This window comes from Galeopterus variegatus, unplaced genomic scaffold (assembly GCF_000696425.1).
Source record: "Galeopterus variegatus unplaced genomic scaffold, G_variegatus-3.0.2 Scaffold891, whole genome shotgun sequence".
NCBI lineage: Eukaryota > Metazoa > Chordata > Mammalia > Dermoptera > Cynocephalidae > Galeopterus > Galeopterus variegatus.
This window is the reverse complement of record NW_007727002.1, coordinates 235,382-246,799: the sequence shown is the minus strand read 5'-3', so window position 1 is coordinate 246,799 and position 11,418 is coordinate 235,382. Positions and strand designations below refer to the sequence as shown.

The 11,418-nt window shown below is 44.2% G+C and overlaps 1 protein-coding gene across 1 annotated transcript in view; it reads left to right on the top strand.

Moving 5' to 3' along the window:
- MMS19 (MMS19 nucleotide excision repair homolog (S. cerevisiae)) overlaps positions 1 to 11,418 on the top strand; it is a 40,458-nt gene that overhangs the window by 24,505 nt on the left and 4,535 nt on the right. The window contains exons 9-19 of the mRNA XM_008573225.1: positions 5,184 to 5,270; positions 5,716 to 5,790; positions 6,196 to 6,273; positions 6,809 to 6,947; positions 7,183 to 7,337; positions 7,591 to 7,669; positions 7,944 to 8,069; positions 8,271 to 8,352; positions 8,699 to 8,799; positions 8,905 to 9,054; positions 10,196 to 10,351. Coding sequence (XP_008571447.1) covers positions 5,184 to 5,270; positions 5,716 to 5,790; positions 6,196 to 6,273; positions 6,809 to 6,947; positions 7,183 to 7,337; positions 7,591 to 7,669; positions 7,944 to 8,069; positions 8,271 to 8,352; positions 8,699 to 8,799; positions 8,905 to 9,054; positions 10,196 to 10,351 — 1,228 coding nt within the window. The remainder of the gene's footprint in view (positions 1 to 5,183; positions 5,271 to 5,715; positions 5,791 to 6,195; positions 6,274 to 6,808; positions 6,948 to 7,182; positions 7,338 to 7,590; positions 7,670 to 7,943; positions 8,070 to 8,270; positions 8,353 to 8,698; positions 8,800 to 8,904; positions 9,055 to 10,195; positions 10,352 to 11,418) is intronic.

Below are 11,418 nucleotides of genomic sequence, written 5' to 3'. Positions count from 1 at the left end.
TTAGTCCGTTTTGTGTTGCTATAACAGAAATACCTGAGACTAGGTAATTTATAAAGGAAAGAGGTCTATTTGGCTTATGATTCTGGGACAGCTGCATTTGGCGTGGGCCTCAGGCTGCTTCTACTCATGGCAGAAAGTGGCAGGCAGCTGGCAGATACAAGCAGATCACATGGCCAGAGGAAGCAAGAGAGAGAGAGAGAGAGGGTGCCAGGGTCTTTTTAAGCAATGAGCTCTCTCAGGAACTAATCAAGTGAAAACTCAACTCATTAATCCCCCTTTCCCCAGGGAGAGCATTAATCCATTCATGAGGGATCCGCCCCCATGACTCAGTTTTCAACACTGCCACATTGGAGATCAAATTTCCACATGAGTTTTGGAGGGGACAACACATCCAAACTCCATCACTGTACTTTGCTTTTTTCACTTAACAGTATATCTTGGAGAGTATTCCATATCAGTATGTAAATTAGTTTTTGCATTTTTTTTAAATGGCTACATAATATTCCTATGCGTGGAAATTCCTAATTAATTTCACTAGTCCTCTGTGGGGTAAAGGTTGTTGCTAATCTTTTGCTGTTACAGGCAATGCTGCAACTTATGTACATATGGGTATAATAATAGGATAAATTCCTAAAAGTGGAATTGCTGGGTCAAAGAATATGTACATTTATAATTTGAGGAAGAGGAGAGTATTTCATTCATTTTTTTTTTTTGAAATGTAATACAATGAGCATGATTCAACTTTTTTTTTTTTTTTTTTTTTTTTTTCAAAAGATGACCGGTAAGGGGATCTTAACCCTTGACTTGGTGTTGTCAGCACCACGCTCAGCCAGTGAGCAAACCGGTCATCCCTATATAGGATCCGAACCCGTGGCCTTGGTGTTATCAGCACCACACTCTCCCGAGTGAGCCACGGGCCGGCCCCATGATTCAACATTTAAAGGGAAAGAATGAGTCTCTTTCATACCCCTACCAACATCCATTTTCACTTTGGAAACAATCACTCTTCTCAGTTGTTTATATATTTTCCCAGAAATACTCTAAGCAAAACGAACTTATGGAAAATGAGAGGAGAGTTTCTCTTATTCAAGCAGGTTTTTATATGTTTTGTATTGCAATCTATTGAAAGCAGAAAGTTTTTTGTCAAGGTATTAATTAAAACAGACTCTTGGCTATTTGTGTTAGAAATCTTTATTGTCTTAGAAATCAGTGTAAGGTTTGGTTCCTTTCACTTTCATTATGCCTATGTTCTCACTCTAGAAAAGGGGTTGGCCAACTTTTTCTATAAAGGGCCAGATAGTAACTATTTTGGTCTTTGTGGGCCATATGATCTCCATTGCAACTCCGTAGCTCTGCTGTTACAACATGAAAATAGCTATACACACAGGAATATGGTACAGTGGCTGTATTCCAATAAAACTTTATTTATGGACACTGAAATTTGAATCTCATATAATTTTCATGTCATGAGATAGTCTTTTTTTAAACCTTTTTTTCAGCTATTTAAAAATGTTAAAACCAGGGCCGGCCCGGTGGCGCACTGCTACAATGCGCCACTTGGGAGTGTGGTGGCGCTCCCGCCGAGGGTTCGGATCCCACATACAGACCGGTTCCTGCTCACTGGCTGAGTGAGGTGCGGGCGCAACACCAAGGGTTGCGATCCTGTTGTCGGTCCCGGTCCGGTACGGGCGCGACACTGAGGGTTGCGATCCGTTGCCGGACACGAAAAAAAGACAAAAAAAAAAAAGGGAAAAAAAAATGTTAAAACCATTCTTAGCCTGTGGACCATACAATGTCAACTGGTTGCTTTCTACCCTTCATGCAGAGTAGATTTTGGATCTTTCTTCATCATTATCCTAGGATTCCCTTATCCTTTCACTTGGATCAGATCTCCTATTTCCTGAGTTCATATAATCCTCATTTTGTGGTTTAATCCCTCAGTCTGGTAGTGTATACATCTTTTAGTATCTTCCTAAGAGGATGTGTGAAGAAGTGAAAATTTTTTAGTTTTGTAAGTCTAAAATGTCTTCATTCTTTCCTTCCACTATTGACAGTATGGGTACGCAGTTCAAGGATGGAAATTCTTTTCCCCCAAGATTTTGAGGGCATTGCTACATTTATATCTAGTTTCCATTTGGTGTAGAGAAATCTAAATTCCTTCTGTTTCGTAAACCATTGTATTCACCACTTTTTTCCTCCTCTCTAGAAACCTTTAAGGTTGATTTCTCCCAATATATTAAAACTTCACAATGATGTACCTTAGTGTGGGTCTGTTTCATGCATTGTGTTGGGTACTTGGTAGGCCCTGTCAATCTGGATTCTCATGTCCTTCAGTCCTGGGAAATTTTTTTGAATTCTTTCATTGATGATTTCCTCCCGTTTTCTCTATTCCTTCTTCTTGGAACTCCTGTTAATCTTTTGTTAGACCTCTGATTTTCTTACCTTTTCTTTCCTATTTTCTACCTATATCTTTTTGTTACTATATAATAGAATTCCAGTTTTGGGCCAGCCCAGTGGCGCACTGCTACAGTGCACCGCTTGGGAGCGCAGCGCACATACAGACCGGCCGCTCACTGGCTGAGCGAGGTGCGGGTGCAACACCGAGGGTTGCGATCCCGTTGCCGGTCACGAAAAAAAGACAAAAAGGAAAAAAAAAAAAAGAATTCCAGTTTTATCTTTTCTATCAAAGTCCAGCCATGAAAACAGAAACCACTTTGATATTTAAAACAAATAATTTAATGCAGGAAGTTGGTTATACAAGTGAGGGGAGAGCTGAGAAGCCAAGCAGGACAGTGAGGAAAACCAGAGATTTTCAATAGCAGGAAGCCACTACCACCCCTAGGCTAGAGGGACAAAGGCGAGTTGATATTACGGAACCACAGTGGGCCTATAGTGTGAGCTGGAGCCATGGAGGATATGCTGTCAATGATGAATACCAACTGAGTTGGAGGGATGGGAAGAAACGCCCTGCCTTTTCCCTTGCTTCTGCCCTGCCTTTTCCCTTCCTTCTTCCCACCTTCTTCGAAAAGGAACTTGTAGAAGAACCTAGACCAATATGGGAGTCTGGGAAATACGGCTTATCGTGGTCAGCCCTCTGCAGTACAGAGCAGGAAAAAGGCAAGGAATGGATCTGAGATCAGAAATGCCCAGGACTAGCACATCTCCAAATAATCCCCTATGCTGATTTTTTTTTTCTATTTCTGCATTCATGCTTTGAATTTCCAAGAGCTTTTTGTTGTTGATCTCTAAATTTTTTATAGCATTCTGTTCTTGTTTACTTCATGAATGGATTATTTTCTTATTTGTCTTGAAAACATTAATGATATGTTACCTTTTAATATATCTTTTCTCCAAATAGTCCTTGTTCCCTCCAAGCTTTTTTCAGTTTGCTGGATTTTGATCATCCTTGGGAGTCTGTGCATGTTGTTGCAAAGTAAGGATTATAAAGTCAGGTGGAAGCTCTGAGCTCATGGAATGGTGTTGTTAAGTGTGAAAGCTTCATTATAGAGTGGTTTACATGGACAGTTTGGGGAAACCCCAAAATATTCTTCCTCTTGGGCTAATCAGGTTCTTCTAGAAAAGACCTTAGATCTACCTAGGGAGAGAAATCTGACTACAAATAGACAGGGCTAGAAGAAGTTGAAAATCTTAGGAGTCAGTACCATATCACTTAGACCTCCTCTTTTGGTACAGCATTCCAGCCCCTCTACTGCTCCTAAAACTAAAGACCTTTCTACCTTACCCTCTCTAGAGAATTAAACCTCTGGGTTCTGCTACACTTAGGGATGAGTTGGGAGACAATCTAGGATGTCAGATTGCTTCTCTAGCCATACTCCCAATTCCAAAGGTACCTGGTACTGCCAGTTCCAAGGCCTTTTGAGGACTCCGCAGTGTGTGTAGATAGTCATTCAACTTACCCCAAACCTACCCAGGATTCTGTTCTCTTGGATCTGTTAAGTCATTTTCTTCTTAGCCATCTGTTTTTCAGCTTCTAAAATTTTGTTGCTATAGTATCTCTTATCCTGTTCTTTTCAACCTTTAGCTTTATTTCTTTAAAAAAAAGAAAATCCCTGTACTATATTTTTGGTGGCGTTTCCGAAGGGGAAAGGAAAATCTGATTCATGTTTTCAATCTGCCATCTTGATATAGAAACCATCAATGTCTTTTATTTTGTCAGAATTACAGGGTGGAAAAATAGAAATGTCCATCAAAGAGGAATTATTTAAATAAACTATGGCTCGGGCCGGCCCGGTGGCGCACTGGATAAGTGCGCCGCTTGGGAAGCGCGGCAGCGCTCCCGCCCGAGGGTTCGGATCCCACATACAGACCGGTTCCCGCTCACTGGCTGAGCGAGGCGCGGGAGCGACACCAAGGGTTGCAATCCCGTTGCCGGTCCCCGGTCTGGTGCGGGGGCAACACTGAGGGTTGCGATCCGTTGCCGGACACGGAAAAAGACAAAAGACAAAATAAATAAATAAATAAATAAATAAACTATGGCTCAACCACACAATGAAATAGTATCAGCCACTAAAACTAATGTTATGAAAGAATAATTTTAATACCACAGAAAAATGTTCTTAATGTATTAAGTAAAAAAATAGATTCCAAGGGCCAGCCCATGGCTCACTTGGGAGAGTATGGTGCTGATAACACCAAAGCTATGGGTTCGGATCCCTGTATAGGGATGGCCGGTTGGCTCACTTGGGAGAGTGTGGTGCTGACAACACCAAGTCAAGGGTTAAGATCCCCTTACCGGTCATCTTTATAAAAAAATATATATATATATAGATTCCAAACTATTATGTACAAAATGGTCGCATTCTTTAGAGTATATATATTTTATAGGGAAACAGTGTATACTAACACATAGTAATATATATACAGAGAAGAAAGCAGTACACCAGGATGTTAAGGGTGCTTATCAGAGATTCATCACTCAGAAGTGGTGAAATGATAAATCAGTTAGAAAATGTGTGATCAGATAAAAAATAAGTGCCTAAAAGACAAAAATTCGTAGGGAACACATAAGAGCAAGCATGTCTTCTTGCTGGGGCCTTATACCATACTATTCTACCAAATTAGGTATAAATATCACCCTGTTCTGCAGGGTTGCCAGGTTCAAGCCTGTGTCCCTGTGTGATCTGATGAGTTAACCAAACCCATGACCCTTCTCGCTTTTCCAGCCACCTAATGATCCCCATGGTATCCAGAGAGAAGATCTCATTCTGAGTCTTCGAGCTGTGCTGGCTTCTACACCACGATTTGCTGAGGTGGGTCTAGCCAAGATTAGATTATATAGCCTATGGCCATAGAAAGCCCCAAAGAAAGAACAGTAAAAGCATGGGGGAAAAGAAAGGTCCAGTATACATTTTAGTGTATGACATCCCTACAAGTGTCTTGTGTGGCAAGTATCTTCAGACCTTCTGTATAGAAAACTTGACCATCTCTTCCTTTGAAATAGTAATTCAATCCCTTTGTGGTACTATCTTTTGAAATCCTACAGTTTTGCCAATTTGCCCATTTTTCAGATAACTGGGGCTCTGGCTACAGCTTGGCAGGAAAGTTAGCTTACAGTCACAACTCCTGACTTGAGTATAGCTCCTTGATGTTGTACCCACCTGCCCCTGGGGACTAGTGACAGTAAGGGCATGGTTGACCTTGGTGTTGCTGAGACATTACCCATCTCAGGCTTAAGTTCTTCCTTCTCTCCCACAGTTCCTGCTGCCCCTACTGATTGAGAAAGTGGATTCCGAGATTCTGAGTGCCAAGCTGGATTCTCTGCAGACTCTGGTAAGTGATTTTTCACCTTGCAGAATCCAGCTGCCTTTAAGGTAAGTTAGGATACTAAAAGATATAGATTCTTGGACAGGCAAGGGACAGTTTGTGGGCCTCAAAAGAGGTATACCCAGGATTTGAGCCTGTATGTTGACCTAAAGCCCCCAGCTGCATATTGTCTTGTCCGGTAATCACTGAGTGGTAACTGAGGAAAGGCTGACCAAGGCTCCCTCTTTATGCTTCTTTTTCATCAGTCAGAATGAACTACTATTTTTCTGTGTCCCAGGTAGTACTGTTATGAAATCCTGCTGGTTTTTCTGCTGAGAGCCAGGCTCTTTGAGGTGCCATTTTGCTCAGGTGCCTGCATATCCTAGGACATCTGAGTGTATAGATAGCTGATACCTGCAGTTTCCTTGGCAGAATGCTTGCTGTGCTGTGTATGGACAGAAGGAACTGAAGGACTTTCTCCCCAGCCTTTGGACTTCTATACGCAGAGAGGTGAGTCTTACTTAGATAAACTCACTAAGGTTAACTCCCAGTTGTCAGGCATGAGGGGAAATAATACATCCTGTCCTTTTCTTTCAGTTGTCCCCATGGCCAAGGTACTGTGACATACTTCTAGTTTAATGACAAGGGAGAGAGTTCTGTATGAGGGTCAGCTGCTTGTTGAGAGCACTTGGATCACCTTTGCACAATGTCCACTTCCATGGCAAGGAGTGTAGGGGATGATGCCTTTTGGCACCATGCTGAATAGAGGGAGAAAAAAAGAGACTTAGGATAGGGGATCCCAAAAGCCACTGCTCAGAGTTGGCATTCTGTTTCTCAGAATGTATGTATATCAATCCTAGTGGGACTAAGGACTTCGTAAGAATACACCCATTGAGAAGACACTCAGTTGGGGTGTTAATTTCCATTGCTGTGCCCTAAAGGTCCTCAACCCCAACCCCCCTCCCTCAAGGAAATAGGCAGTGGATGGGTGGGGTCTCATCTGGTGCAGGCTCACCTCAGTAGCCATGGGATCCCTCCCCGACAGGTGTTCCAGACGGCAAGCGAGCGGGTGGAGGCAGAGGGCCTGGCGGCCCTCCACTCCCTGACTTCGTGTTTGTCTCGCTCTGTGCTGAGGGCTGATGCCGAGGACCTCCTTGACTCCTTCCTTAGCAACATTCTACAGGGTAATGGAGCCATGGCTGCCAGAAAAGGGAGTGAGCATAATAGAGATAACATTCCTAAAAGGCCAATGACCTTTCATATGTTTTGGGGGCTGTAGCCCTACTTTGAATTGAAAACAATTTGAGTGATAACTGCTAGCAGACTGTCCCAGGTCTCAGTCTCCAACTTCTATGGACTCTGGGGGAATCGGGCAACATTCGGCCTACTCCCCAGGTCTGTGATGTGCTGCTTCTGTAGACTGCAGGCACCATCTGTGTGAACCGGATATGAAACTGGTGTGGCCTAGTGCCAAACTGTTGCAGGCAGCTGCAGGTGCATCTCCCCGAGCGTATGACCACATCACCAGCAACGTACTGCTTTTACTGCTAGAACAGTTCCACAAGCACAGTCAGGTAAGGGAGCAGAAATCTTTGAGGGGAAATGAAGGGACCTGTGTGCTAGGATCCCTTTCTCAAAAAGAAGCTTTAGCTTGGTCCCAGGTAGTAGAACTTGGGGTTTGCTCCCATTAGCTCCTGCTGGTTCCCTTGTTCTTTCTTTTCCCTGACTCACTCTTACATAAAAAGGATAATTCTCCGTACTTCTAGAGTAGCAGGATTGGAATCCTTTAAAATATTCTTTTACTCAATAGCTCTTGAAACGTTACAGAGCAACCAGCGGCGGACAATCCTTGAAATGATCCTGGGTTTTTTGAAACTGCAGCAGAAATGGAGCTATGAAGACAAAGGTGAGGTCACCTTCCAGGTGTATCCTTGGCACTGTTGAGCACTACAGCCTATAAAGGACATAGCAAGAGAAGTAGTCTAGAACAGTTGGTCCTGTTCTGAGGTTATAGCACAAGAGAACACTGTTTATTTTTTCCCAACATGCTTACTGGACATCCAGTGGATTAAGCTCTTTAAATCTGTCCCAAGTTGTCTTTGCATCACTGCTGAGTCAGATATGGAATGTAAGGGCTTCCTTCTAACCTGGACTCTAACGTGGCCTCTCTCTCCCCCTAGATCAAAGGCCTCTGAGTGGCTTCAAGGACCAGCTGTGCTCACTGGCATTCACGGCCCTAACAGACTCCAATACCCAGCTTCAGCTCATGGGCATTCGTATACTCACAGTCTTAGGTGCCCAGCCAGGTAAAACTTAAGGAAAAAAGAGAAGAAGATAATAGTATTGGTCCCTTCCTTGTAATTTTCTGTCTTAAGTGAAGAGCAGTCTTAATTCCATGTTCTCACTGCAACTCTGGTTGCTTTGGGATTTCTAATAGGATTTTTGGAATCCTGTTCTGCTGGCTGCAGGGGAAGAAAGATAAGGTTCATGTTCTCTTCTAACTACAGATCTCCTATCTTCTGGGGACTTGGAGCTAGCAGTGGGTCACCTATACAGACTGAGTTTCCTGGAGGAGGATTCCCAGAGTTGGTGAGAATCTAACAGTGAGACAGAGCAAGCTGTTCCCTACCTTTGTATTGGCAGCAACAGATCCAGAAAGGACCAGGGCTCTGTGCTTCTGACCTTTGCTCTTCTTAGGGGAGGTGGGCTCTGTGTTTGGCTCTGGCTGCTAACCAGTTGGAGAGATGTGGGACTGCTCTCTCTTTTCTTGGGCATTAAGAAGCCCTGTCCAACTCAATGATTGTAGGTATTTGAATTTTGCTCTTCAACAAGGCGGACTTGGGAGCCCACACACCTAAATCTGCCTAATGGCAGGCCTAGGCAAGAGAACGGTGAGCCAAGGCTCAACTAATGTTCATCTGTTCTGTGCCCCTAGTAGGGTGGCAGCATTAGAAGCCTCAGGAACCCTGGCCACTCTCTACCCTGTGGCCTTCAGCAGCCACCTAGTACCTAAGCTTGCTGAGGAGCTGTGCATAGGTATGTGTCTCTGATCTTCTGTGGCCCACCCCCTCCCAACAAGGCTTTGGGGGCCTTCATGCTTGCCATCACACAGTAAAACGTTGTCTCCTGGATTACTTTTAGGAGAGTCAGATTTGGCTACAGGTCATGAGTCCACCAAATGCTCCCGGCATCTGCACTGTCTACAAGCCTTGTCAGCTATATCAACACATCCCAGCATTGTCAAGGAGACGCTGCCTCTGCTGCTGCAGCATCTCTGGCAGATGGACAAAGGTAACTACTGTGAATAATAATCAGGGAGCTGGGCTGAATGTGGAGTTGGAGTCAGGTTTGGAGTTGATGCCTATAATGCAGTGGTTCTAATTGTAGTTGTATGTAAGAATGACTCAGTAAACAAAAAAATACTGATGCCTGGTCCTCAGTCCACCTGAACCAGAGTCTGAGAAGGGATGGGACCTGGGCAAAAGTAGTTATTAAGAGTGCCCAGGCAATTTTCATGTGGGGTCAGAATTGAGAAGCACCACTCTAAGGCTGTGGTGCTCACAATATGGTTGTCAACCGGCAGCATGGGTATCATCTGGGAGCATGTTAGAAGTGCAGAATCTCAGGCCCTCACTGATCAGAGTCTGCATGTTAACAGGCTCCCCAGGTAAATCATAGGCACCCTGGAGTCTGAGAAGCACTGCTTGAGAATCATTGCTCCAAGGCAAAAGTGACAGCACCTGTTGCTACTGGGAATCTGTGCATGATCACGATGGGTCCTCATTTAACCTAAGCTCTCTGCTTTGGACTGCCCAGCCCTGTGGGTAGATCCAGGTCTATAGTGGTTGATCCAGCAGCTGTTATGTAATAGAAAGAACACCAACTCAAAACACCCAACTCGGAGTGTAACCTGGGTTTGATTCCAAACCTTGCACCTGAAAAAACCACTGATAATTCATTGAGCATCTATGTCCTGCTCTGTGAAGTAGGGGAAATGGTACTTCTAAGGTTATGAGAATGTCTGAATGCTTCTGTTGCAGAGCCTGGCACAGAGCAGGTCTCAACTCTGAAGTCTGAACAGATGAAAAAGAACAGCCAAGAGAATAAAATGACTCAGCTCTTTAATAAGACACTCTTGGTCTCTTTAGTCATTTATCTTTGACTATTCTTCCCATCTGCTGTATCAGAAATACCTGAAAGTGCTTTTAAGAAAGCCTTACAAGGCTGACCCTGTGGCTCACTCAGGAGAATGCAGCACTGGGGACGCAGTGGCGTTCCTGCTGTGGGTTTGGATCCTATATAGGGATGGCCGGTGCGCTCACTGGCTGAGCACGGTGCGGGTGACGCCAAGCCAAGGGTTGCGATCCCCTTACTGGTCACACACACACACAAAAAAAGCCTTACAGAGAACACTGACTTTCTCACCACACAGGGAATATGGTTGCAGGATCCAGTGAAGTTATTGCTGTCTGTCAGAGCCTCCAGCAGGTGGCAGAAAAATGCCAGCAAGACACCGAGAGCTGCTGGTATTTCCACCAGACAGCTATACCTTGCTTGCTTGCCTTGGCTGTTCAAGCTTCCATGCCAGGTAACTTTCTCCATCTTTCCTCCTCCCATCATCTGAGAATTCTGCCTTCAATTAGTGTTGGACACCACTGCCACCCTCTGAGAGTTGGTGGTACTGCACTTTGTATCATCAGAGGCTTTATTTTGAATCCTTTGTCCCCAGAGTAAGATTTCACTTTAGAGCAAAGGGTGCCAACTGACCAGTGTCAGGAACCAAAATCCACTAGTGTTAGCAACGTCCAAAAATATGCATACCTTTTTTCCCTTTAGTTGCTATGTAATTAGTTTAGTTAGAATTGAGCTCTGGAGTCAAGCAGACCTAGTGGGGTTTCATCCTCAACTCCACCACTTGCTAACTTAGGTGAAGATATTCAGCCTTTCTAAGCCTCGGTTTCCTCACTTGTGAGAAGGGGAAAAAGGGTAGTACCTATAACACAGGGTAGTAGATAAGGATTAAATATGATGATGATTAGTGCCTGGCTACAAAGTACTGAGTGTATGATATAGTTGCTGTAAATAATAAGGGCCCATGAAGATAAATGCATGTTATTTAAAAATTTTTTAGGGCCGAGCCCGTGGCGCACTCGGGAGAGTGCGGCGCTGGGAGCGTAGCGATGATCCCGCCACAGGTTCGGATCCTATATAGGACTGGCCAGTGCGTGCGCTCGCTGGTTGAGCGCGGTGTGGGCGACACCCCACCAAGGGATTGCGTTCCCCTTACCGGTCACGAAAAAGACAAAAAAAGAAAGAAAAAAAAATTTTTTTAAAAGACAAACATTACTATTTCTGATGTTAAGAACATTTATATTAGCTATCATTATTTTCCATTACTGCATAGTCAAAGGACTGTGCACAGAGTTCTCAAGAGTTCTGTGTGGCCGCAGGTTAGATCACTCCTGTTCTGGTGCCCTTGGTGGTTCTCAGGACTACAGCACTACAAAAAGACAGATTAAAAACTGCTGCTGCTAGGGCTGGCCCGTGGCTCGCTTGGGAGAGTATGGTGCTGATAACACCAAGGCCGCGGGTTCAGATCCCTATATAAGGATGGCCGGTTAGTTCACTTGGGAGAGCGTGGTGCTGACAACACCA